Source organism: Dendrobates tinctorius, unplaced genomic scaffold (assembly GCF_039654945.1).
Source record: "Dendrobates tinctorius isolate UK_male_01 unplaced genomic scaffold, ASM3965494v1 ptg000083l, whole genome shotgun sequence".
Taxonomy (NCBI): domain Eukaryota; kingdom Metazoa; phylum Chordata; class Amphibia; order Anura; family Dendrobatidae; genus Dendrobates; species Dendrobates tinctorius.
Genome location: NW_027361751.1, coordinates 17684076 through 17710229, shown reverse-complemented (window position 1 = coordinate 17710229; position 26154 = coordinate 17684076). Strand labels below are relative to the sequence as shown.

At 48.6% G+C, this 26154-nt stretch overlaps 1 protein-coding gene across 2 annotated transcripts in view; it reads left to right on the top strand.

The window, feature by feature from the left end:
• MTX3 (metaxin 3) overlaps positions 1-24360 on the top strand; it is a 75323-nt gene extending 50963 nt beyond the window's left edge. For both annotated transcript variants that reach the window (XM_073584175.1, XM_073584174.1), the window contains 4 exons: positions 1299-1375; positions 11168-11325; positions 21581-21669; positions 23944-24360. In XM_073584175.1, coding sequence (XP_073440276.1) covers positions 1299-1375; positions 11168-11325; positions 21581-21669; positions 23944-24054 — 435 coding nt within the window. In that variant the 3' untranslated portion in view covers positions 24055-24360. The remainder of the gene's footprint in view (positions 1-1298; positions 1376-11167; positions 11326-21580; positions 21670-23943) is intronic.
• The last annotated feature ends 1794 nt before the right edge of the window (positions 24361-26154 follow it).

Genomic DNA, 26154 nt, shown 5'->3' with positions numbered 1-26154 from the left:
CGTACCTGCATCTCTTGTGTGAACAGGTCCAAAACCTGTTCCTTCATATACCACTCCTGCCTGCCCTGTGTCTCTCCCGTGCCAGCGTGCCCTGTGTCTCTCCCGTGCCAGCGTGCCCTGTGTCTCTCCCGTGCCAGCGTGCCCTGTGTCTCTCCCGTGCCAGCGTGCCCTGTGTCTCTCCCGTGCCAGCGTGCCCTGTGTCTCTCCCGTGCCAGCGTGCCCTGTGTCTCTCCCGTGCCAGCGTGCCCTGTGTCTCTCCCGTGCCAGCGTGCCCTGTGTCTCTCCCGTGCCAGCGTGCCCTGTGTCTCTCCCGTGCCAGCGTGCCTTGTGTCTCTCCCGTGCCAGCGTGCCCTGTGTCTCGAAGCCGTGCCTGCTTGCCAGTGTCGAGACGCCGTGCCTGCCTGCCCTGTGTCTCAAGCCGTGCCTGCCTGGGTACCAGCCGTGCTTACCTGCCTGCCTGTCAGTCGCACTTGTCTAAATGCCTTTTCCCCGAGTGGGATCAACAGCCACAGCCAGACACCACCCTGGAGTGGCACCTGGCAGCTACCTGCCACCCAAGCCTGACCTCACCATCAGAGGCTCCAGCGAAGACTGAGGTAGCTGTCAGTCACGTCCCTTCCAGGGTAGTCTGGTTTGTGGCACAGTGGGGCCACAACCCCCCGGCTCGTGCCAACCTGCCAAGGCGCGAGCGTGACAGTGTGTAATGTATGGTAGCGGTTATTTCTTTGTGTAATTCATCTTCACAGTGCCATAGTTATTTTCTGATATAAGGCATAAATGAGATTTTACTATGGAGATCTGCCATTATTTACTTTGTCTCTTTACCGCTTTGGTTTGCTAGAAATGTAATAGCTGACAAAGTTTTCCACTTTCTGAATCCAGAAACAATAGCAGAGAGAAAGTTCAAATATTCTTACTGGCAGGGCTCGGGATCTTCTGGAATAGAGACATATTTAATCATAGGTTCGTTAGTCTAATCCTCTCTGAGTCTTATAACGTTAGCACGTCATTATCATATGCAAATCTAACTTTCTATTGAACTATTGCCTTTATAGCAGTATTGGCTGGAGTTACTACTTATTGCCCAATGTTAAACCTCCATTAGCAAAACCTGTTAGGCCTCATGATGGAGAGCCAAGCCCCAAAATGTTTGCGGTTGTTGAATAGAGGCATTTTATTTGCGAGAATAGTGTCCTTTTAATTGACACAAGAGTGGCAGGTCTATTGCTTTTCAGTTGTCAGTATATTTGGGGATTTTTCTGTCAGTCCATTTAAGCAGGTTCTGTTTGTTTTAACAGATCTACAAAGATGCCAAGGAATGTCTGAATCTTCTCTCCAACAGACTCGGGACATCTCAGTTCTTTTTTGGAGACTTGTGAGTAGTAGAAAAGGTTATATACGCAAAAAATAGGACAAAGGAATTGGATGTGTTTGCATTGAAAAAAAAATATTATTGCCATCAGTGACATCCATATTAGAGTCTGCCTTTCCTTTGCCTGCTTCTGTCGCCAGACAGCGCGCGTTCTTGTTGCGGACAACACACAGCGACAACTCTGATTGTCTTTCATCTGGGACTTATAGTTCCATCCAGGCTAGGACACCTAGAGTTAACTTCTGGTCAGTGTTTGCTCCCTGCTGTGTGACCTGGGTGGGGCAGCAAGCTATTTATGCTCCTGAACTCCTGCTGTCCACTGCCAGAAATAATTTGACTAGCTTCAGTGAAGTTCTGGTTATCCTGATTGTATTAACTATAGACATTCCTTATTTTGACTTCGGCTCGTTTTTTGACTATTCTCGTGTCTTACGATTTTGTCAGTGTACCAACCTACTGGTTCTGATCCGGCCACCGTACCATTCTCCTGCCTCTGGTCCGCTCTTCCGGCCAGCAGCACTTCCGTGGAAGCAATCCAGTCAACCCATTTTAAGACCAGATCACGGTACAGGGTGTGGTAGTTTAGTTCACTCAGCGGTACACAGAGGTACAAAACAGGAACACTGTCTCTTTAAATCTTCTGTTGCTTTATTAGACAGACAGCATAAACCAACATGAAAGAAAAAAAAAAAAACAGCCCTTCGGGCAAAACAGGTAGGCAAAAAACCCCCCAAAATGCTGCACCACAGTCCATACATTTGCGGGGAGCTGCCCGCTCTGGAGCAACACAAGTTCAGTCTTTCGTCTTCAGGACACAAACCACAAGAGATCCTCTCACCAGCCCTTCTGAACCAAGACTGCTTCTGGAATCCAGCTATTTAAGCCTCAGTCCACTCCCTAGGGTGGAGATAAGGTTAACAACCTCCCGCTCACTCTATGGTTGTCCACGAAAACCTAGGCCATTATGTAAATTAACTGTTAAACCCTCTCACCATTTAGTGTGTTGGAGGAAAATCTTTTTGTTTCACATCACTGACGCCATTAAGCGCAGTGAAACATGTCTCACCTTCAGAACTTTACTAGTGACTAGAGTTGAGCGAAACAGGTCGGCCAGATTCATAAGTCACCGACTTATGGCAAAGTCGGGTTTCGCCGACCGAAACCCGACCACAGAGTGAAGTCGGCCATGCGGTCGGCAAAACGAGCGCCAAAGTCGGATGTCCCAGAATTCTTGCATGTGACTTTTTCAGCCACTGAGCAAGGACGTACACTGTGGGGAACGAGATGACATGGAGAGAGAGAGAGATTTCGCGCACTTTAAAAAAGCGGTCCAGCATGTAGGTGTGTTTACTGTCCTCCAATCGCTGCCGACTTTGCTTCCCCATTGACTTGCATTGGGTTTCATGTTTCAGTCGGACCTTCGACTTTTCCCGATAGTCGGCCGTTTTCGTTCGACTTGACTTTTGAGAAAGTCGGGTTTCATGAAACCCGACTCGACCCTAAAAAAGGCAAAGTCATCTCATCTCTACTAGTGACTTTATCACATATCCACCCCCCCCACCCCCCCCCCCGCCCAAAGCCGGGGATTTTGGCACCTTCACTCGCTAAACAGGGGAGTCTGGACAGGGCATCTGCGTTCCTATGCAGCTTCCCTGACCTGTGCTCGACATGAAAATTAAAGTCATCCGGGCATTCTTCCCCTTCCTTTCCCTCAACCATCTCAGAGGGGCATGGTCTGACACCAGCTTAAACCTATGGCCTAGCAGGTAATATTTCAGTGTATCTACGGCCAATTTTATGGCTAAGCTCTCATTCCAATCATGCAACATAATTTATCTTGCATGAAGAGAGTTTCTAGCTCAGATACAGAATGGGATTTTCTTCCCCAATTATTTCTTGAGACAGCATGGCTCCCAAGCTGACTTCTGACACATCTGTCTGGACCACAAATTCTTTGCAGAAGTCCAGTGCGATCAGAACTGGATGTTTACACAGAGCCTGCTTCAGCTCCTGGAACGGCATCTCAGTCTCAGTAGACCATTTAACCATCGTCGATTTTGTCCCTTTAAGGAAATCCGTCAAAGGTGTGGCAATTATGGCGAAACTTGGGTTAAACCGCCAGTAATAACCCACAATTCCAAGACACACCCTCACTTGCTTCAAGGAAAGCAGTTGTGGCCGCTTCTGAATCGTCTCAATCTTGTTTATTTGTGTTTTGATTTTGCCTCTCCTGACGACATAGCCTAAGTACTTTGCCTCTTCCTTTCCTATGGCACGTTTTTTTGGGTTTACTGTGAACCCTGCATTTCTCAACACATCCAGGATCGCCTGTACTTTTGGTAGATGACTACCCCAGTCACGGTTGAAGACCACAATGTCTTCTAGGTAGGCCGCGGCAAACTTCTTATGAGGAGCTAGGATCCGATCCATAGCTCTCTGGAAGATTGCTGGGGTCCCCTGCAGTTTGAAGGGCATTCTGGTATATTGTGGTTCCCACTGCTGATTCGTGTGGTCCCTACTGCTTAGCCGTGTGGTTCCTACTGCTTTTCCTTGTGGTCCCCATTGCTGACTTTATCCCATATCCCATATAACCATTTACAACGACTTTGTTTCGCATTCCTTAACCAGTTTTTTACCTTTGCATATACAGTTGAAACCAGAAGTTTACATACACTATATAAAAAGACGCATGTTTTTCTCAATATCTGACATGAAATCAGAATAAATCTTTTGTAAGTAATAAAAATGCCTTAAAACATTCTTTCTCCTTCGTCTCATTGGGGGTCACAGGTACTGTGGGTGTATGCTACCGCCATCTGGAGGCTGACACTAAGTAAACAACACAAGGTTAGCTCCTCCTCCGCCGCATACACCCTCGCCCCGATTGCGGGCGGAAACCAGTTTTAAGCTAAGAGTCCTTTGGAGGCACACGTGTCTGATTTTCTCCATCAACGGGCGAGCACGTGCGAGTATCCCTCCACGTATCCTCTCCCACAACGTGGGACACGATGCCGGACTTAGCCATGACCACCCCTCGGTATTGAAACCATGGGATGTACAGAGGCACAAGACTAGTCCGTGCGGCCCCCACTGCTCCACCATCGCTAGACGGCGGTGCTGCAAGGCGGCGGACGGTCCCTCTCCTCAGCCCTGTAAGGTGGATGGAGTTAGGGTTCCTTCACCGTCCTGGATTTCCCCCCCCCCCCGTCCCTTCTACCTGATTGGAGAAGTTGGCTGCCAGATGGTATGGATGAGATGGCCAGGGAGGGCCCTGTGGCATCCAGAGGGCCGGAGCCCTAATCTTCAAGCGGTCAGCAGGAGCTGACAGGAGTCCCGGCATAGGCCCCCGCCCCTTCCCTTCCCGTCCCCGGCCCCCCAGCAGTCCCTCACGCGTTACTGCAGCGGAGGCAGTGCGCCGCATCTGACGGCAGTAGGACGCCGGCTCCAGCCTTACTATGCGGCGCCTTGCCCGCCCGCCGCCACCCCCCGTCACCGGCGGGCATCAAAAATCCAGCCCGCGGCTTCGGCCGGTGGTAGGCCGCGGCCAGAAGTCCCGCCCTCCCGGCGCGGCGTCACTTCCGGCGACCCACCCTCTGGAGCCTGGGCGGGCGCCGGATAAATTGAGACCCCGGCTTCGTTTCAGGGTAGGCCGCGACCGGGAAAGAGCGGTCGGCCCGCCCTCAGCAGGACTGCGCATGGCAGGAGAGCACGTGTGGGGGACACAGGATCGGGTAAGTTCGTCCCGACAGCGAGAGGCATGCTACGGCAGCCAGGGGGGCTCCCCCCACAGCCCCTAGCAGAGCAGCATTGAGGCCGGGAAAGGGAAGATGCACACATTCCTATACGCTGCATGCATCGCCTGTAGGGCCTCATTTCCGCGGGCGCAGAGCAATAAATTGTGCGAAGCCTGCGATTCCAAACGTGCCCAGGAGCCCTTCCCTGTAACCGAGCCCAGGGATTCAAATCCTCCGGAATGGGCCTTATCGCTATCGCAGTCTATGGCATCGCTTACAAAGGCGATTGAGTCTCTTCACGACCCAGATAGGGGCAAGGATAGTGGCTCGCCGATCTGGGAGAGGTCCTCCACCTCACAAGAACCTCCAGCCTGCAGGGGCTGCTCTCATTCCAGGCAGGCGCAAAAGAAACAAACCCACATGGCATCTCCCGACCCATCCGGTGCCTAGGCATCTGTGAGTTCGGCATCACGCTCGCCTTCACCAGTTGTTGGGAGCGGGCAGAGTTCAGATTATGACTCAAACGAGCCGCTGGGCCTAGATACCCTGAGGTGTCGGGAAACAGTTGACAGCCTCATTGATGCTGTTAATCAGACTCTGGGGGTTGAAGATGACGTCACCATGGCCTCAGGCCATAAGGTATCATCATTTAAGCGGGCTAAGCGACCGCATAGAGTGTTTGGCTCTCACCCAGAGTTTGATGACATAGTGCAGCGTCACAGGGAATGGCTGGATAGGCGTTTCTCGGGACAGAAGACGATAGAGGCAAGATATCCGTTTGCTCCAGAGCTCTGTAAGAAATGGGCAGAATCCCCAGTGGTGGATCCACCAGTGTCACGCTTGGCCTCAAAATCCTTGTTATCTGTACCTAGCGTTTCTTGTATCAAGGACCCCACTGATCGGCTCATAGAAAGTTTAGCACGCTCAGTTTTTGAAGCATCAGGATCAGCACTCTCTCCCTCGTTCGCGGCAACGTGGGTAGCCAAGGCCATGATGTCTTGGTCAGAATCATTGAACAAGGTCTTGCGGGATAGAGACCTGCCTACAGAGGTATCAGAGATCGCGAGTCAAATCGCTATGGCTGGTGACTACTTAACGCTTCCTTGGATGCGGCCAATTGTGCCGCTCTTGTGGCCGCAAATGCGGTAGCCATTAGGAGGGCCCTATGGTTAAGGACATGGCGGGCCGATTCAATTTCCAAGAAGTCGCTGACTTCCCTGCCTTATCAGGGTGGCTGCCTGTTCGGAGAAAAATTAGACCAACTAATCTCCGATGCTACAGGGGGAAAAAGCAGCTTCCTCCCACAACAAAGGGTCAAGCAGCACTTTCGCCAAGCTCAGGCACGGTTTCGGGCCTTTCGCAACCCCGGGTGGACGGCAGCGGCCAGCTGTGCCGCTTCAGGTCGCCTCAACAAGGATAGGGAGCGACAGGTCTCATATAGAGCCAACCCATTGGGCGTATGCGGGCTCGTCAGCCCGGGGCAAGGGGGGCCAGGGCTCAGAGAGCTTCAGCTAAATGACTCGGAGTACCTTTTAGGCGACATCAGCAGAGTAGGCAGCCGCCTGCTCCACTTTCGCCATGTCTGGGTCGCGGTAGCATGTGACTCATGGGTGGCGGAATTGGTGTCCTCAGGGTACAAGATAGAGTTTATCAAGTATCCCCCAAAACGATTTTTTCTGTCCCGTCTTCCCAAAGTGGAGTCCCGGGCAAGGGCGTTGCTAGGGGCCATGAATTCACTCCAGCGCAACGGAGTCATTGTTCCCGTACCAGAGCACGAGAAGGCTCAGGGGTTTAATTCCAATCTGTTCGCGGTCCCCAAAAAAGACAGGACAGTCAGGCTGGTGTTGGACCTGAAGCTCCTGAACAAGTTCATCAGGGTCAAACATTTCCGAATGGTATCTCTCCGTTCAGTTATATCGGCCATGGCCCAAGGAGAATACTTGACGTCTATCGACATCCAGGATGCCTACCTGCACATCCCCATTTTTCCTCCGTATCAGAGGTTTCTGCGGTTCGCCATCAATGGCCGACATTTCTAGTTTGCAGCACTGCCCTTCGGGCTAGCCACGGCCCCCAGAGTGTTCACAAAGGTAATGGCGGTCGTGATGGCCGTCGTACACTCTCGGGGCATAGTTGTCTTGCCATACTTGGACGACCTTTTGGTTAAGGGCTCCTCATTTCGGGCATGCGAGGAGAATGTCAGCATCACGCTGTATACCCTCTCCCACTTAGGGTGGTTGGTCAACAGGAAGAAGTCATCCCTTGTCCCAGCCCAGAGGATTTCCTTTTTAGGGATGTTCTTTGACACCTCCCGAGGGTTGGTAATTCTCCCCCAAGACAAAGCCCTAGCGCTTCGGCAAGGAGTCCAGAAGCTTCTACAGCCAGTTCCGCACACCATTCCGTTTGGGATGAGGGTACTAGGGAAGATGGTGGCAGCAATAGAAGCGATTCCGTTTACCCAATTTCATCTTCGCCCCCTACAGCACTCCCTCTTGTCAGCCTGGGACAAGAACCCATTCACGCTCGATCATCAGTGCCGGCTATCCTCGCAGGTCAGGCAGTCGCTAAGGTGGTGGACGATCAGGTCCTCCCTTCTTCAGGGAAAAACCCTTTCCCCCCCGGATCAGTGGCTAATGATCACAACCGACGCCAGCCTCCTCGGCTGGGGAGCAGTGTTCCGCCACCACACGGCCCAGGGGCAATGATCGCAACAGGAAGCACGCCTCCCGATCAACTTGTTGGAAATAAGAGCGGTCCGGCGGGCACTGCAACATTTTCAGCATCTTCTAGCAGGACGTCCTGTCCGGATTCAATCGGACAACGCTACGGTGGTAGCTTACGTAAATCATCAAGGGGACACGCGCAGCAGGGCAACCATGCGCGAGGTAGGCCACGTGCTTTGCTGGGCCAAGAGGAACCATTCGGTAATATCGGCAGTCCATATCCTGGGCATGGAAAATTGGGCAGCGGACTTCCTCAGCCGGCAGAATGTCACGTCGGGGAAATGGTCTCTGCACCCCGAGGTCTTCCAGCTGATTTCACAATGGTGGGGAACACCGGATGTGGATCTGATGGCCTCCAGGATGAACGCCAAGGTGCCCGTGTTCGTCGTTCGTTATCCGCGAGCGATCGCCGTGGATGCGTTAGTTCTGCCATGGAACCAGTTTCGCCTTCCATACTTGTTTCCCGCGCTGCTCCCGAGGGTCATCAAGAAGATCAAAACAGAAGGGGTTCCAGCAATTCTGCTGGCCCCAGACTGGCCCCGTCGGGCTTGGTACGCAGATCTAGTGCAGCTGCTCGCCGACGTCCCATGGCGGCTACCAGAGCGCCCAGATCTACTGGCCCAGGGCCCAATCTTCCACCCGAACTCAGGGGCCCTGTGTTTGACGGCATGGCCGTTGAATCTTGGATTCTGACCCAGGCTGGGTTCAGCCGCAATGTGGTAGCTACAATGATTAGCGCCCGGAAGGCTACCTCGGCGAAGATTTACCATCACACCTCGAAAGTCTTCTTTGCTTGGTGTCGAGATCATGGTTTTTCCCCACTGACATTTTCGATTCCCAACATCTTGGCCTTTCTCCAGTGAGGCCTAGACTCAGGTTTTGCCCCGAGCTCCCTTAGGAGGCAGATATCTGCGTTGTCCATCCTTTTCCAGCGAAGGATTGCCGCCAATATGCAAGTGAGGACTTTCATCCAGGGAGTCTCCCACTTGGTACCACCCTGTAAGGTGCCCCTGGACACCTGGGACCTTAACCTGGTCCTGAATGTTCTGCAGGAAGTCCCTTTTGAACCGCTACAAGATATTCCTTTATCGTACCTTTCCCAGAAAGTAGCGTTCTTGGTAGCGATAACTTCCATTAGGCGAGTCTCTGAGTTGGCGGCCTTGTCTTGCCGGACACCGTTTCTCACCTTCTACAAGGATAAGATGGTGCTCAGACGAGCGCCCCCCTTTCTGCTGAAGGTCGTGTCCTCTTTCCACATTAATGAGGAGATTGTCTTGCCCTCATTTTGTCCAGCGCCAGTACATCACGTGGAAAAAGCTATTCACACGTTAGACCTGGTGAGAGCTCTCAGAAGGTACGTGGCGCGGACGGCACCCTTTCATCAGACGGACACGCTGTTTGTGCTCCCCGAAGGGCGCAGGAAGGGACTCGCAGCCTCAAAATCGACCATAGCCAGATGGATCCATCTAACTATTCAGGAAGCCTACCGCATCAGGGGTGCGCCAGTTCCAGCAAGGATCAGAGCACACTCTACTCGGGCAGTGGGCGCCTCTTGGGCGCTTTGGCACCAGGCTTCGAAGGAACAGGTGTGCAAGGCAGCGACCTGGTCCAGCCTGCACACGTTTACTAAACATTACAGTGTCCATACTCCGGCTTCGTCAGATTCGAGCCTAGGTAGAAGGATTCTCCAAGCAGCGGTGGCGCACCTTTAGACAGGAGGTGCATGTGGCTTGGATTGGTGAGTTAACTTCCCACCCAGGGACTGCTTTAGGACGCCCCACAGTACCTGTGTCCCCCAATGAGACGAAGGAGAAACATGAATTTTTGTGAGAACTCACCGTAAAATCCTTTTCTCCGAGACGCTCATTGGGGGACACAGCACCCACCCTGTTAGCCAAGTTGGCTCTGGTTTACTTAATTAATGTGCATTTTTTGTTGTCAGGGTGGATCTTTTCCAGACATATTGTTATCTGCATTTAAGGCTGTTTTTCGTTATTCTACTGCTTTTGCACTAAACTGGTTTCCGCCCGCAATCGGGGCGAGGGTGTATGCGGCGGAGGAGGAGCTAACCTTGTGTTGTTTACTTAGTGTCAGCCTCCAGATGGTAGTAGCATACACCCACAGTACCTGTGTCCCCCAATGAGCGTCTCGGAGAAAAGGATTTTACGGTGAGTTCTCACAAAAATCCTTGTCTCTCTCCCATTATTTTGGCATTTGGCAAATATTAATAATTATGGTAATCCTAACTGACCTAAAACTGGAAAGGTTTATTCTGATTTCATGTCAGATGTGTCTTTTTATATAGTGTATGTAAACTTCTGGTTTTAACTGTAGTTTCCCCCAGTACTTGCTTCTGCAGCTTCAGTATAAGGCTGTTGTGTGTTACAGTATCAAATGCCTTTGCAAAGCCCAGATAAATCACATCAGCCACATTACCTACATCCAGATTTGCACTCACCTCCTCATACAAAACCCAACATGTTAGATAGACACGACTTATCTTTCATGAATCCGTGCAGGTTGTCAGTTGTTATATTGTTCTCTGCAGGTCATCTCTTATAATGCCCTCAAAAATTTTGCACACTACTGATATCAGTAGTTGCCCGGATCCAACTTCTTACCTTTCTTACGTATCAGTGCCATGTGAGCCATCCTCCAATCCTGTGGTACCACCCCTGTTACAAGAGAGTCTAAAAAGATGAGATGCAAGAGATAGACTCTGCTCATTATGGCTGATGTACATGTATTATTTCCTGAAGCAACAGCAAGTTAAAGTACAAAAAAAGCCCCAGCGACTACAGTGAAAATTGCAAGATTTCTCCTTTTGTTTTTTTAACAAAGATTATAATCTGAAAAAAATTATAAATGTAACTCTAAAACCTAATTTATTAAACATTAGGTTATTTTCTGATGATGGCTTTCCTTTCAAAAATCTGTGCAAGGGCGCAGTCAAAGGGCCGTATAAATTGGACTGAGATTGGATGGCAATGCACGGACTGGCCAGCGGCTCTCTCGGCCGGAACATGACCGCTTCATATGTTTCTATGCAGCAGCTGTCAGGCTGAGGCCGGGAGAGCCGCGTCCAGCCCGAGCTTCGCGATCCGATTTTATACCGCCATCTGACTGTGCCCTAAGGTTAGGCAATCAAAAAAAAAAGTCCTGGACAACCCCTTTAAATCTATTATCTAATAAATCCTTGCTTTAGGTGGTGGTAAAGCAAAAAAAATGTATCTTCTATTTCCGAACTGTTTCGAATATAGTATTTGTAGAATGAAATAGTAGGATGCAGCTGCATTGTTTTCACTGTTCAGAATAACCCATATATTATTTTATTGCAGGCCTACAACACTAGATGCCTTTGCTTTTGGTTTCCTCGCCCCCCTCTATAAAGCTCGTCTGCTTAAAGTCCAGCTACAAGAACATTTAAAGCAGCTTCCCAACTTGTGTGACTTCTGTGACCACATTATCTGCGTCTATTTCACGGAGCATGCGGAAGGTATCTGTACAATTCACCTTTAGAAGTGCCCAGGTTCTAGAATAGATTAAAGTGGAATACTTATCGTGGTCTCCATCCTTGCAAAAATGTCACTACCTGGAAGCTACTGTTCTGCAAATCCCTGATCTGTCTTATCACTGTCTGTAGGGCTGTAGCCTGTGCTAAAATGTCTCCCTAGAAAGGATTTTCTGTATGCCCCTGTAGGAGGCTGTGTAGGTAGTGTTATCGTTGTCGACTACCTCTGGAAGAGCAAAGTATGGATGCAGATCAAAGAAAGTGTTTGTTTTGGACATAGATTATGTCCATTAAGTGACCGCTGTCGTTTTGCCATGTACAAGCTTATCGGCGGTTGTTTAATGGCTCGTTTAGACAAGGAGATCAGAATTCTATGTGCACAGAATGATCATTCATACAATTGTTTTGTGCACCTAAAATATGTTATCTGCAGCACACATCATTATTACACAGGAATATGTGCTAAAGATAATGATTTTTAAGCCTGATAATCATCTCACCCGACCAACAACAGCTTTGCTCATTCATTGGGTTATTGCCACCATGTTTATCCAGGCTGATTATCGGGACAAAAGTGTTGTACAAGTGCTCATTCCCCAATTATTGGACCATCTAAATGGGCCTTAAAAGGAGTTTAATGGTTTCTGAAAACTCCTGTTCCCCGGCTGCAGTTTGTTTTAAAAATACACCGCTGCTCCTGGTGTTTGTTATTGTCTGCAGTACTGATATCACATCAACAGCGCTGCAGCTAGTCAGTGAACTTGGAGGCTGTGAGTGTCATCAACTCAGCCAGTGCTGCTGAGCCGACGTGACGACGGTGCTGCATACAATAACAGACACCTGTTAAAGGGGCTTATTCCCTCATCGCCATTTATCGGGAATAAGGGTATAACGCCCCCCAGAGTCCGAAAATCTCTGGGGTTTCAGCTCCCGGGGGTAGCTGAGACCTTGGAGAGCATGATCAGGGCTGAAGTTTCTGATGCCCAATCACGTGATCACCGTTATTCAATGAATAGCGACAATCGCGTTAAAAAGAAAAAAAGTGTGCCCGCTATTAGAATCATTTCACAGGAGAGAGAAATGATGTCCCTAAACCACCCCGCACACTTACGGCCCTCCTTCCCATCTCCCGGCCCGATGATGGAGTGGGGTCTCAATTATGTCACTCACACCCGCGATACTCTCTGTATACCCGAGCGCCTCGATGCAAACTTGAGTAGCGAGCACTTGTGCTGAACACTAATGACGACATATTCAATATGACGACCTAATGTTATCAAAATTTGTGTGGAACCTTTGCTTTCAAAATCCTCACTATAACCCTGGATCAAATCCCTGAGGGGTCTTGTTTCCAAAATGGGGTCACTTGTAGGGGACTTCCACTGTTTAGATACATCAGGTGCTCTCAAAACGCGACATGGTGTCCGTTTTCGACACCATGCTATTTTTACTTTCAAAAAGTCAAAAGTGCCCTTTCCTTTCTGAGCCCTGCCATGCACAAAAACAGTAGTTTTCTCCTACAAATCGAGTATTGACGTGCTACGGAGAAGTTGCACAGCAAATTTGGGATTCATTTTTCCTGTTACCGTTGTGAAAGTAAAAAAAATTGGGCTAAAGTAAATTTTTTGTGAAAAAAAAGTAACATGTTAATTTTTTCCTTCCACATTCCATTAAACCCTGTGAAACACCTGAATGGTTAAAAAAATATTTGGGTAAATATGGTGTGGTCCCTAAATAAAAGGGTTATGTAAATTTTGTTGGTCAAATCTTACCCTTTATAACTCCCTAGCAAAAAAAAAAAATGCTGACGTAAAGTAGACATGAGGGAAATGTTAATATTAACTATTTTTTGTAGTATCTATCTGATTTAAAGGCATAACAAAGTTTTAAAGTTTTAAAATTGCAAACCTTTCAGTTTTTTTAGTCAAATGTTTGATATTTTCATAAATATACACAAATCATATCGACCAACATTTACCACTAACATGAAGTACAATATAGAACAAAAAAACCTATCCCAGAATCATTGGGATCCGTTGAAGCGTTCCAGAGTTATTACCACATAAAGTGGTCAGATTTTAAAAATTTGGCCGGGTCATTAAGGTCAAAATTAGCTCTGTAACTTAGGGGTTAAATATCGAGAGACACAGGACTGCATAGCATTTGTAAACTCAAAACTGTATAATATTTTACATTTAAAGGGGATATCCAGAAACAAAAAATGTACCTAAGCACTAACCGGTAAATGAAGCTTACCTGCCTGTTGCCCCCGAGTTCGTTATTTCCCGGCACAGAGTGGTCATAGATCTCTCCTGCTGGGAATTCAGCTGCCCTTGCTGATGCAAAGGGGCTGGACTTTTGAGGTCATTTTGGTTGACAGTCAGCTCCCCCAGTTAGGCAGCGGGGATCCTTCTGTCAATCAGAGTGACCTCGGAGGTTCCGCCCCGTCTACATAGTGAACCGGAAAAGAAGCCTCCGCTCTGAGGCTCAGAGGCTTCCGAATCCCTGGCAGGAGCGGTCTATGACCACTCTGTGCCGGGTAAGAAGGGCGCCGTGCACAACAGGAAGGTAAGCTGCAATTACCTGCCTGTTAGTGCTTTGTTGCATCTTTTGTTTTTCTTCTTCGCCTCATTGGGGGACACAGGTACTGTGGGTGTATGCTACTGCCACCTGGAGGCTGATACTAAGTGAAAAAAGAGGTTAGCTCCTCCTCCGCTGTATACACCCTCGCCCCAATTGCGGACGGAAACCAGTTTTTTGCTTAGTGTCTGTTGGAGGCACATGTCGGTCTGTCTCAAGACTGATCTTTTTTTTTTTCCTTTTTCCCCATGAAGATGAGACAGGGACGACGGACCCTATTGAAAGGGTCCGATCTCCTCAAACCAACAACGGGCGAGCACGTGCGAGTGTCCCTCCACGTGTCCTCTCCCGCAACGGGGATTTTTTCCGGATGTTCCTTTTTTACATGAAGATGAGACAGGGGCGACGGATCATATTGAAAGGGTCCGATCTCCCCAAACCAACAACGGGCGAGCACGTGCGATTGTCCCTCCACGTATCCTCTCCCGCAACGTGGAATATTGCCAAACCACAGAGGTGAGATAAGGGCGACAGACTCTATTGAAAGGGTCCTGTCTCCCCAAACCAACAACGGGCGAGCACGTGCGAGTGTCCCTCCACGTATCCTCTCCCGCACCGTGGGACATGATGCCGGACGTAGCCCTGTCCACCCTAGGGTATTGAAACCTTAGGCTGCACAGAGGCACAAGCGTAGTCCGTACGGCCCCCACTGCCCCGCCAATGCTAAGACTGCGGTGGGGCAAGGCGGCGGACGGTCCCTCTCCTCACCCCGGCAAGGGGTTAGATGGAGTTAGGGTGCCTGCACCGTCCTTTTTCATATGGCCCCCCTCCTCTACCTAAGCTGGACGGAGGAGGATGGCCGGGGAGGGCTCCTGCAGCGACGGACTTCTCTCAGGCGGCAGCAGAGATGGGCATCTGGCAGCGGTGGATCCGGTTTCGGGCCTTGGTTCTGGGGTCTGGCGGTTCCGCCCCCCCCCCCCCCCTGGGCGGATGGTATAAATCGAGGCCGTGGCTTCAGCTGGCGCTAGGCCGCGGCCGGAAGTCCCCGGCGTAGCGTCACGGCGGCCAAGCCCCCCCCGTGGCCTGGGCGGACGCCGAGGACATTTAGGCCTCGGCTTCAGGCCCAAGCTAGGCTGCACACAGAAGTACCACCCCCAGGATCCCTTTTTCTTCCAGGGGTCTGCCCGCAGCTGTAGCGCGCAGTATGAAGCGACGCCTCGCACGCCAGGACACAGGGGACACAGGACTGGGGTAAGTGCTGCCTCCTAGCCCCACGGAGAGGCCACTCTAAGAGAAGCAAAGAGCGCCCTCCCCCGGCATTTTTTTTAGTACGGATGCCTGACAGGTACAGCATGTCAGGAAAACCTAAGACACATACGTTTTTATACGCTGCATGCATCTCCTGTCGGTCCGCTTTTCCGCGGGCGCAGACCAAGTGAGTATGCGAAGCCTGCGAGTCCGAACACGCTCAGGAGCCCTCCCCTGTGACTGAGCCCAGTGTACCAAGTCCCCCAGAATGGGCGTTATCACTGTCGCAATCTATGGTGTAACTTACGAGAGCAATTGAGTCCCTTCGGGCCCCAGATAGGGGCAGGGACAGTGGCTCGCCTGTCTTAGAGGGGTCCTCTACCTCACAGGAGCCTCCGGCCTGTAGGGGCTGCTCTCACTCCAGGCAGACCTGGGGGAAACGAACCTACACTCTCGTCTCCCGGTCCATCCGGTGCCTCGGCATCCGTGAGCTCTGCTTCTCACTCCCCGTCACCATCACTCGATAGCGAGCAAGGCTCGACTACGACTCGGACGAACCCCTTGACCTAGATACACCGGGTGGTCAGGAAACGGTCGACCGTCTCATAGAACCCGTCAACCAAACTCTGGGGATTGAGGATGATTCCACTCTGGCTTTGGGCCATAAGGTGTCATTTAAGCGAGTTAAGCGTCCCCATAGATTATTTTGCACGCACCCTGAATTTGAGGACATAGTGCAACGACACAGAACGGCCGGACAGGCGTTTCTCGGGCCAGAAGGCACTTGAGGCGAAGTATCCTTTTTACCCGGATCTCTGTAAAAAGTGGACGGAATCCCCAACAGTGGATCCACCTGTGTCGCGCTTGGCTATAAAAACTCTACTATCCGTACCTAGTGGTTCTTCCATTAAGGATCCCACTGATCGTCTCATATAGAACTTGGCTCGCTCAGTGTTTGAAGCATCGGGATCAGCACTCTCTCCCTCGTTCGCAGCAACTTGGGTAGCCAAGGCCATGATTTCTTGGTCAGAATCATTGAATAGAGCCTTGCAAGACATAGACCTACCAGCTGAAGTATCAGAAATCACAAATCAGATAGCCATGGCGGGGACTACTTGATCAATGCATCTTTAGGTGCGGCCAACAGCGCGGCACTTGCAGCTGCAAATGCAATCTCCATTAGGAGAGTGCTATGGTTAAGGACATGGTGGGCCGATTCAGCCTCAAAAAAGTCCTTGACAGCACTACCATACCATTGTGGCCGCCTGTTCGGAGAGAAGTTAGACCAGGTCATCTCCGACTACAGGAGGCAAGAGTGGTTTTCTTCCTCAACAAAAGGTCAAACCGCCGTTTCGTCACCAGTTTCAGGTGCGTTTTCGGGCCTTTCGCAACCCTGGGTGGACGACAGCGGCTAATTCCGCTGCGTCACGGCGCCCCAACCAGAATAAGGACCGACAGGTCTCATATAGAGCCAACCCATTGGGGAGGATGCATACCAACCAGTCCAGGTCGAGGGGATCCAGGTCCCAAAGATCTTCAGCCAAATGACTTGGGGCATTTGTCAGGCGGCACCAGCAAGGTAGGCGGCCACCTACTCCGGTTTCACCACGCCTGGTTCAATGTTGCGCGTGACACATGGGTGAGAGAGCTGGTGTCCACAGGGTGCAAGAATTTGTCAGGTACCCCCCAAGACGATTTTTTCTTTCCCGTCTTCCCAAAGTGGATACCCGGGCAAAGGCTCTACTAGGAGCCATCAATTCGCTCAGCCACAACGGGAGTCATCATTCCAGTACCGGAAAACGAGAAGACTCAGGGCTTCTATTCCAACCTGTTTGCAGACCCCAAAAAGGACGGGACTGTCAGTCCCGTTTTGGATCTAAAGCTCCTGAACAAATTTATCAGGATCATACATTTCCGGATGGAGTCTCTCCGTTCAGTCATATCGGCAATGGGGCATGGAGAGTACTTGGCCTCTATCGATATCCAGGACGCCTATCTACATAATCCCCATTTTCCCTCCGCATCAAAGGTTTCTACGCTTCGCCATCAACGGTCTGCATTTTCAGTTTGCAGCGCTGCCCTTCGGGCTAGCCACTGCTCCCAGAGTGTTCACAAAGGTCATGGCAGTCCCCATGGCCATCCTGCACTCCCGGGGCATAGTCGTATTTCCCTACTTAGACGACCTCTTGGTCAAGGGCCCTTCAAGGCGGGCATGCGAGGAAAGTGTCAGCATCACGCTAGATATGCTTGCCCGCTTAGGGTGGTTGGTCAATGTAAAGAAGTCATCCCTTTTTCCAGCTCAGAGAATTTCCTTTTTAGGGATGACCTTCGACACTTGCCGAGGGTTGGTAATTCTCCCTCGATCAAGGCCCTAGCCCTCCGGCAGGGAGTGCGGGTACTGCGTCAATCAGTCCCTCACACCATCCGTTTCTGCATGAGGATTCTAGGAAAAATGGTGGCGGCGATGGAAGCGATCCCGTTCGCCCAGTTCCATCTTCGCCCCCTGCAGCACGCCCTCTTGTCATCCTGGGACAAGAACCCGTTCACTCTCGACCATCGGTGCTGGTTGTCCTCTCAGGTCAGACAGTCACTAGAGTGGTGGACAATCAGTTCCTCCCTTTCCCCCAGATTAGTGGCTAGTGGTCACAACCGACGCCAGCCTCCTCGGCTGGGGAGTGTTTTTTTGCCACCACACGACCCAGGGACGGTGGTCACCGCAGGAGGCACATCTACCGATTAACTTGTTGGAGATACGGGCAATCCGGCTGACTCTGCAACGGTTTCATCACCTTCTAGCAGGCCGCCCTGTCCGGATTCAGTCGGACAATGCCACGGCGGTGGCTTACATAAATCACCAAGGGGGCACCCGCAGCAGGGCAACCGTGCGCGAAGTAGGGCACATGCTTCGCTGGGCCGAGAGGAACCGCTCGGTGATATCGGCGGTTCACATCCCGGGGGTAGAGAACTGGGCGACACTTTCTCAGCCAGCAGGGGCTTGCGTCCGGGGAATGGTCACTACACCCAGAGGTCTTTCATTAGATTTGCCAGTGGTGGGGAACACCGGATGTGGATCTGATGGCCTCCAGGGTGAACGCCAAGGTGTCCGTATTTGTTGCTCGGTCCCGGGACCCGTGGATGCGCTGGTTCTGCCATGGAATCAGTTTCGCCTCCCATACCTATTTCCCCCGCTGCCACTACTTCCGAGGGTCATCAAGAAGATCAAGGCAGAAGGGGTGCCAGTGATTCTGCGCGCCCCAGACTGGCCTCGTCGGGCGTGGTATGCATATCTAGTGCAGCTGCTCGTCGACGTGCCATGGCGACTGCCAGAGCGCCTAGATCTACTTTCTCAGGGGCCGATCTGCCACCTGAACTCATGGGCCCTGTGTTTGACGACTTGGCCATTGAATCTTGGATTCTGATGCAGGCGGGGTTTAGGCGCAAAGTGGTTTCTACGATGGTTAGCGCCAGGAAGCCTGCCTCAGCATGAATTTACCACCACACCTGGAAGGTTTTCTTTGCATGGTGTCGAGGTCACGGTTGTTCTCCACTGAGATACTCCATCCCTAATATCTTGGCTTTTCTTCAGTCTGGCCTAGACTCAGGCTTGGCCCCCACTTCTCTCAGGAGACAGGTATTGGCTTTATCCGTCCTTTTTCAGTGCAGGATTGCTACCAACTTGCAGGTAAAGACTTTCATCCAGGGGGTCTCCCACTTGGTACCTCCCTATAAGGCACCTATGGACGCCTGGGACCTTAGCCTGGTCCTAAGTGTTCTGCAGGAAGCTCCATTTGAGCCGCTACAGGATGTCTCTTTGTCATACCTTTCCTGGAAGGTGGTGTTCCTGGTAGCTATAACATCAATCAGGCGGGTCTCTGAGCTGGCAGCGCTATCTTGTCGAGCCCCATTTCTGACCTTTCACAGAGACAAGGTGGTTCTTAGACCAGAGCCTCCCTTTTTGCCAAAAGTCGTTTCCTCGTTTCACATTAATGAGGATATTGTCTTGCCCTCTTTTTGTCCAGCACCGGTACACCGTGTGGAAAAGGCCCTGCATACTTTAGACCTGGTGAGAGCACTCAGGAGGTATGTGTCGCGGATGGCACCCTTTCGTCAGTCAGACGCGCTGTTCATGCTTCCTGAAGGTCGCAGGAAGGGACTCGCTGCCTCAAAATCGACCATAGCCAGATGGATTTGTTTGGCTATTCAGGAGTCCTACCACATCAGAGGCGCGCCGATTCCAGCAGGGATCAGAGCACACTCTACTCGGGCAGTGGGCGCCTCTTGGACACTTTGGCACCAGGCTTCAACGGAACAGGTTTGCAAGGCAGCAACCTTGTCCAGCCTGCACATGTTTACTAAACATTACAATATCCATACTCAGGCGTCAACGGATGCGAGCCTGTATATAAGGATTCTCCAAGCAGCGGTGGCGCACCTTTAGACAGGAGGTGTGTTATGAATGGGTCACCGAGGAGGATAGCAGGCCCAGGCTAAGCCACAGAAAACCAGAGAGGTTGATAATTAAGCGGATTGCAGACCCCTGATCCTATCCACACAACTAGCAGTAGCCGTGCAGCGTACCTACGATGATCCTAGACGCCTCGGCACAGCCAGAGAGCTAACTAAGCCTAAAGCAAGAATGGGGAAATTTAAACTGCCCCGGAGCAGACCCCAAAGGAATAGATAGCCCCCAAACATATTTTGTCAGTGAGACAAGATGAAAACACAAACGCAGGCAGAAAAATAGACTGAGCAAACGATGGGACCCACACTGACTAGACAGGAAAGGAAAGACACTGTCTGCAATCACGCAAAAAACCCTGCAAAAAGTCCAACACGTCTGATGCACAAAAAACACTGAAGTCGCACGACTTTGCCCCCACTATATCAGCACTCTGGTATATTCTGAAAGCAAAGCAAACAGGGGACAAAACAAACTGGCACAAGCAGTAACATATGGGCGGTGATTCAGCACAGCCCCAGCCGGAGCTAGCTGACCCACACAAAGCAGAGATAGACTAAACCAGATCAAATGCAAACAGAATAGCAAATGAACCACTTAGCTGAACCATGCAGGGAAAGAGCAGGAAACGTCAGACCTTAGAAGGCACAGGAAGAAAATCACCAGCAGGGATAGAGGAAGTCAGCTGTCTTAAATCCCAATCAGAAACCCCAGATCTCCAATCGTCTTCCTCATTATCAGGTGGCAAGCCTCTGTCAATCAGATCAGCTCCACTACCTCCAGTAACCACCATAGGGAGCCCAGAAAGAGAACTCGCAACCCCTCTGTCAATCTGACCAGCTCCACTACCTTCAGTAATCACCAGAGGGAAGCCAGAGAGAGAATTCACAACAGAGGTGCATGTAGCTTGGATCAGTGAGTCGACGTCCCACAGTACCTGTGTCCCCCAATGAGGCGAAGGAGAAACATGGATTTTTGCGATAACTCACCGTAAAAACCTTTTCTCCGAGACGCTCATTGGGGGACACAGCACCCACCCTGACAGCCAAGTTGGCTTCTGTTTGTTTAATTAATATGCTCTCTGTATGATATTAGGGTGGTTATTTTCTAGAGATGTTGTTACCTGCATTAAGGTTGATGTTGTCTGATTTTTGCATGATCTCCTACTGCTTTTGCACCAAACTGGTTTCCACCTGCAATCGGGGCGAGGGTGTATACGGCGGAGGAGGCGCTAACCTCTTTTTTTCACTTAGTGTCAGCCTCCAGGCTGCAGTAGCATACACCCACAGTACCTGTGTCCCCCAATGAGTGTCTCGGAGAAAAGGATTTTACGCTGAGTTATCACAAAAATCCATGTTTTTTGTAAAGTCCCGGATACTTTTAAACTATTAGCAAAATTGCTTATTTTTTTAAAAAAATTGGATGCAGTAAAAATAGTTGAAAAACTATAAATGCCCATAAGTCTTGTAGAGAGCCATAACTTTGGGGAAGGCCGGGATCTTGACATTTAGTGTATGTGCACACGTAAGCGGGTTTTTTTTTTTGCGGTTTTACCAAATAAAATGCTTAAAAGAAGCATCCCATTCATTTTAATGAATTCCTCACTTTTTGTGCATATTGATGCGTTTTCTTCCGCGTTTTCTGGGAAGGAGTCCGGTTTTCAGGCAGAAATTTTCTGCATACGTGTGCACATAGCCTAACGCTTGAAATTTCAGACCTCAGATGCTATGCTGGTTCTTACAGCCAAGTTTTGGTCACTTGATCTTAAATGTTAAGCGTTTTGAAAGTATGTGCTGAAAACCTCACATTTCTGCAGTTCTTCATAACATCGCCAGCATATTTTCCTTGTTCTCTTTAGACATTGCTTTTCTTTTCTTTTGCTGGTGTCTTCTTGTTGTCCGTACTAACCCTGTGCATCTCGTGTTTCCACCTGTCTCTTCTTGCCGTCTGTAGGAACCTCTCCTGCTGGCCAGGAACCTGTAGATGCAAACTTGCAGAAACTCACTCAGCTTGTAAATAAGGAGTCCAACCTAATAGAAAAGGTCATAACTTGCTTTCTTCTTTCTATACCGTCTTGTAACCCATTTCTTGCCAGGAAACTTTTTTACATGTAAAAATATATTTGTCAGTGAACTTTTTATATATCTGCTACATTAAACATGCATCCACTACTTATCGTTGTTTTTCAGGGTACATCTGTGAGTAACATGGAGTCTCATCATAATTGGGTAGCATTATAAAAACAAGCAATTTATCCCTTGTTAAAAATCTTCTCCATCTTCAAGTAGGGTGGTATTTTTAATTGCATTAGTCACAGGCCATTGCCTTGGTTACTGGCCACCTCTGCATTCTAACAAAGGTGGCCAGTTTTATAGTTGTGGAGTGCAGCGCTTGCATGCTCTTTGTAATAAAGCTTGTAAGGACTGTTCTGAGGCTGGCCGGTCCACTAAATCCAGCCATCATCATTGCCCATGTGGTCCTCCGATGCGGCAGAGGTAAAGCTGTTTCTTCTCAATGCAGGACAGTGGTGCAGCCATGCTGCTGGTTCAGACTGTCAGTCATTCAGAAGCCCACCTCTCCCCGGCAAGCAAAAAGGCGGAGGAGCAGTGCGCTCTGAAGAATGACCATGGGAACAACACTTTAAAAATTGGGAGAAGTGTGCAGAAGCTAGTCTTATTGTAGCCCTTCACACGTTCAAAAAAAAAATCCAACAACTTTTTCCATGTCACAACCAATCATAGTGCTGCTTTAATTTTTCTATAAAAAAGGAGCCAGTTTTTATGAATGGCATAGAAATCCCAATAACACCCCCTATGATGTCAATTCTAAGGAATCAACAGCTGTACAGAACTGATATCAACGTGACAGAAGGCCAGACATTTTTTTTTCCAGGGGTAAATGATCTTTACCCTCGAGTGCTACAGATCTTGACCTTTAAGAAGCCTATCTTGAGAAAACAAGGTGCAGTAAGATGAATCCTAGAGGATAATGTTTCTGGAGAACTGAATAGCACACATCTGCTAATGCAATTGTAGTTTAGTCACAATTCCCTCCGGGTGGTCATCTGGAAAATAGTTTAATATTTCTGGGAATAAAGTAGGTGTTAAATGGACATGACATCCACTGACTCAGTGAGACCCCCTATTATTCATCGCCCAATCAAAAAATGCCAAAACAACGGATCCAGGAGAGCAAATCATCTGTTCTAGTGTTCATACAATCTGTGATAGGAGTGAACCGTGCAGACAAAGCTTGCGTTATACCTCTGTAGCATTCCTTCTTGATTATATTTTGCCTTGAGACAAGTCAGATTTTCCAATGATAGAAAAGCAAGACCTTATTTTCTCAATTATCCTGACTTCAGTGGCTAAAAAAGAAAGAAAAAATCCCTTTGTATATTTTATGTAGCTGATGTCATTGCAGGGAAGGTATCCATAAACAGTGTCTATGTGACTATAAAGTCATTTTCTGGGCTGAATTTCATGAATTTCTGATGACCACATGTTAAAGGAACACTTAGATTGTACGTGGTCAAATACATAGCTTTAACCACACTCGACCAGTGCCCCTGGAAACTGAGATAGCAAGAGGTTTTTCGAAGAGTCCTCACTCTTTAAGGCTGACCATACATATAAGATAGCTTCCACCTGAATAGCTGTCCCTCTCGAGCCCCCCATGTACAAGCATGCACGTGTTCTCAGTAGGAGAGGGAGTCAGACTTCATTGGCATCGGCTTATCTTGCAGAGAATAAGAGGATCGGTCACTTGAAATCCAACTGCCCAATCTTTCTTGACATCTGCTATCGGGGGAGAGTCGAGAAGACCCCATAAACATGAGAATAATGGGCAGCTCTTCTAAAATCTGCATGTTCACCCGATATAAAAATAATGTGAATGATCATCTTGTTCTTGGTCATCAGCCCATGTAAACATGCCACCAGAAGTTTTGTTTATCGGCTGATTGGATCTCTTATATCAGTATGAAAATAATTGTTATCGGCAGCATATCGCCCTGGGTAAACAATGGAAGTGCTGCCGACAAAATATAATCATTCAATTCCCTTATGGTTCCTTATGTGATTGGGCCTTAAATGAGCCCGGATTCAGTTAGTTGGCTCTCATTTATGGCTGGAACTGGGCCTCGAGCCTCCATGATGCAATAAAGTGGTTACTACAAATATTATATCCTTATTACAAAAAGGCATTGGAGTGGCAGTCCTGTGTAAAGCATGTGTTCTGATGGAGGGAGCGTACACTCTTCCGGGCGATATTCTGCTTTATGTACAGATCTGATTTGTTGTGATTCCTTGTTGCAGATGGATAACAATCTCCGGCGGAGCCCTCAGAACCGTCCAAAGACCATGACAACACTACAACCCTCATCTTCTGGTGAACCTCGCCATTCCAGCCTGCTGCTCACACCATGAAAGATCATGTGCTTCCCAATTACAGTCAAGACCTCAGTGTTACTCTCGCTCTGCCTTGTGGCCATTGTGAAAGCTGCTTTTTATTTTCCAAATCCTTTTACGAAGTGCAATAAACTGATCACAAATCCTCCGTTTGTACCAATATAGCATGTTTTACTTTGGAAACAAAGTAAAGTGTCATATGAATCTGCCGGATATCCATAAGAAGTCCACTGCTGTGTTACAAGCTTCTCTATGTCTTCTTTCAGTATTCGCAGAGTTTCCATGAATTTTTAAGATTAAAAAAAAATATTTATTTCTCAATAATGGCTTTCTTTCAATAGGTTATCCAGTTTTTGCCTGATGCTCAGAAATATATATCGTATTTTTCAGACTATAAGACATACTTTTTTCCCCTCAAAATTTGGGGGAGAAATGGGGGTGCGGATGTACTTACCAGGAGTATGGCGGCAGCAGGAGTCAGGCAATTCTGCCGACCCTGGGCTGGGAAGAGGGGAGTGTTCAGTGGTCCGACACTGCAGGATGATGATCTGATTCCCATCCCAGGCTGGTTTGGTGGTGTGGGGGCTCCACCGACATTTTGTAAAAGCCTGGAGCACCCGCACTTCCATTGCTGCAATGCGCTGTCGATCCCCCCCAACCCATCCGGTAAGCTGAATTCGGACTGCAAGACGAACCGCCATTTGACACATTCATTTTTTTTGCCTATTTTTCTTATGAAAATTTGGGGTGCATCTTATAGTCCGAAAAATACGGCATTTGCCGGCATGAGAACTCTGTTCATCTAAAATTGTTAAAAGATGTGAGAAACTGGAGAAACCTATTCTGTGTAAAACCTTCACAGCCCCCATAGTACAGTAATTCTGGTCATTTAGAAGGGCTCTGCAGATAATAGAGCATATCAGATACTAGAATAATGCCGTGCAATGTTATATACTGCCCCAGGTGTAAATATATGTACAGACCTATGGGAATGAGAGGCGACTAGGTTTCTATAATCCCTTCGGCACAATTATCACTTTTTGATAATCTGGATTTTTTATGGCATTCCCCGTGAAACTACACGATTATTTTGTAATGTTGCAGTTTATTAAGCATTTCTTATATAATAACATGTTGCGACTGAATGTCTTATTCTATACGGTATTCAATACAGTATCTCCGATATAGTTTTTTTTCTTTTAGAAAGAGTGTTGTGCATGAGGCTAGTATAATAATGATGTTCATTATATGCATATTTTGCTAAAATAATAATATATATATATACAGCAATGAATGATAATATATAAGTATTTTAATATTGCATTTTCAAGATACAGATTTGGGGGGAAGGGTGGATGATATATTTTGCAGTATACTATATTTATGCATAGGTTTTACTGGTATTGAACCTTTCAGCTGTCATTTAGGTTATATGGTTTTTGTTGTCTATTTTTTTTTTTTTTTTTTTTTTGCTTTTTTCAGGCATCTGTTCTTTTAAACTATAAGTTTGAATAGGTTTTGAAGTGGCATGTGTCTGTCGGTAGATTGCAGATTGAGAATATGTACAGTTAAAACCCATGGCTTATATGTGCTTCATCTGGTTTTGCTGCAAAACTTCAGAAAATTATTTGCTCTTACTACATAGTTCAAGGCTAAATGGAACAATACATCACGTAATAAAATTCAACCTAAAAAAAACAGGTAGCGCCCCCTCCTGCAATAGGCAGCTCACTGTATATGGACTTTGTACATACAGAGCCTGGTGTGGGCGGGGTTAGCTTTCTCAGCTCTGCTTCATTCTAAATTTAAAACCAAGAAAAAAAACAATGTGTGCATATACCCTAATGAAAATAAATAAGTAAAAGCAAGTGCATTAAATAATTAATATAGGGTACTTAGTAAACACTGTTTTTAATTTAAAAAAAAAAAAGCATAAAGCTGTCCCACTGCGACAAGCTGTACCCCATTGGGACAGTACCTACACTCTCTAATGTTAAAACCTACCTAGTGTGAATAGTGGCAGTCACTGGGTCCCAACCGGACACCCATCTCTGGAGGGACTATACTATATGAACTGCCCAGCTCCGTGAAAAGGGGGCCACACCCTATTTGTACTGA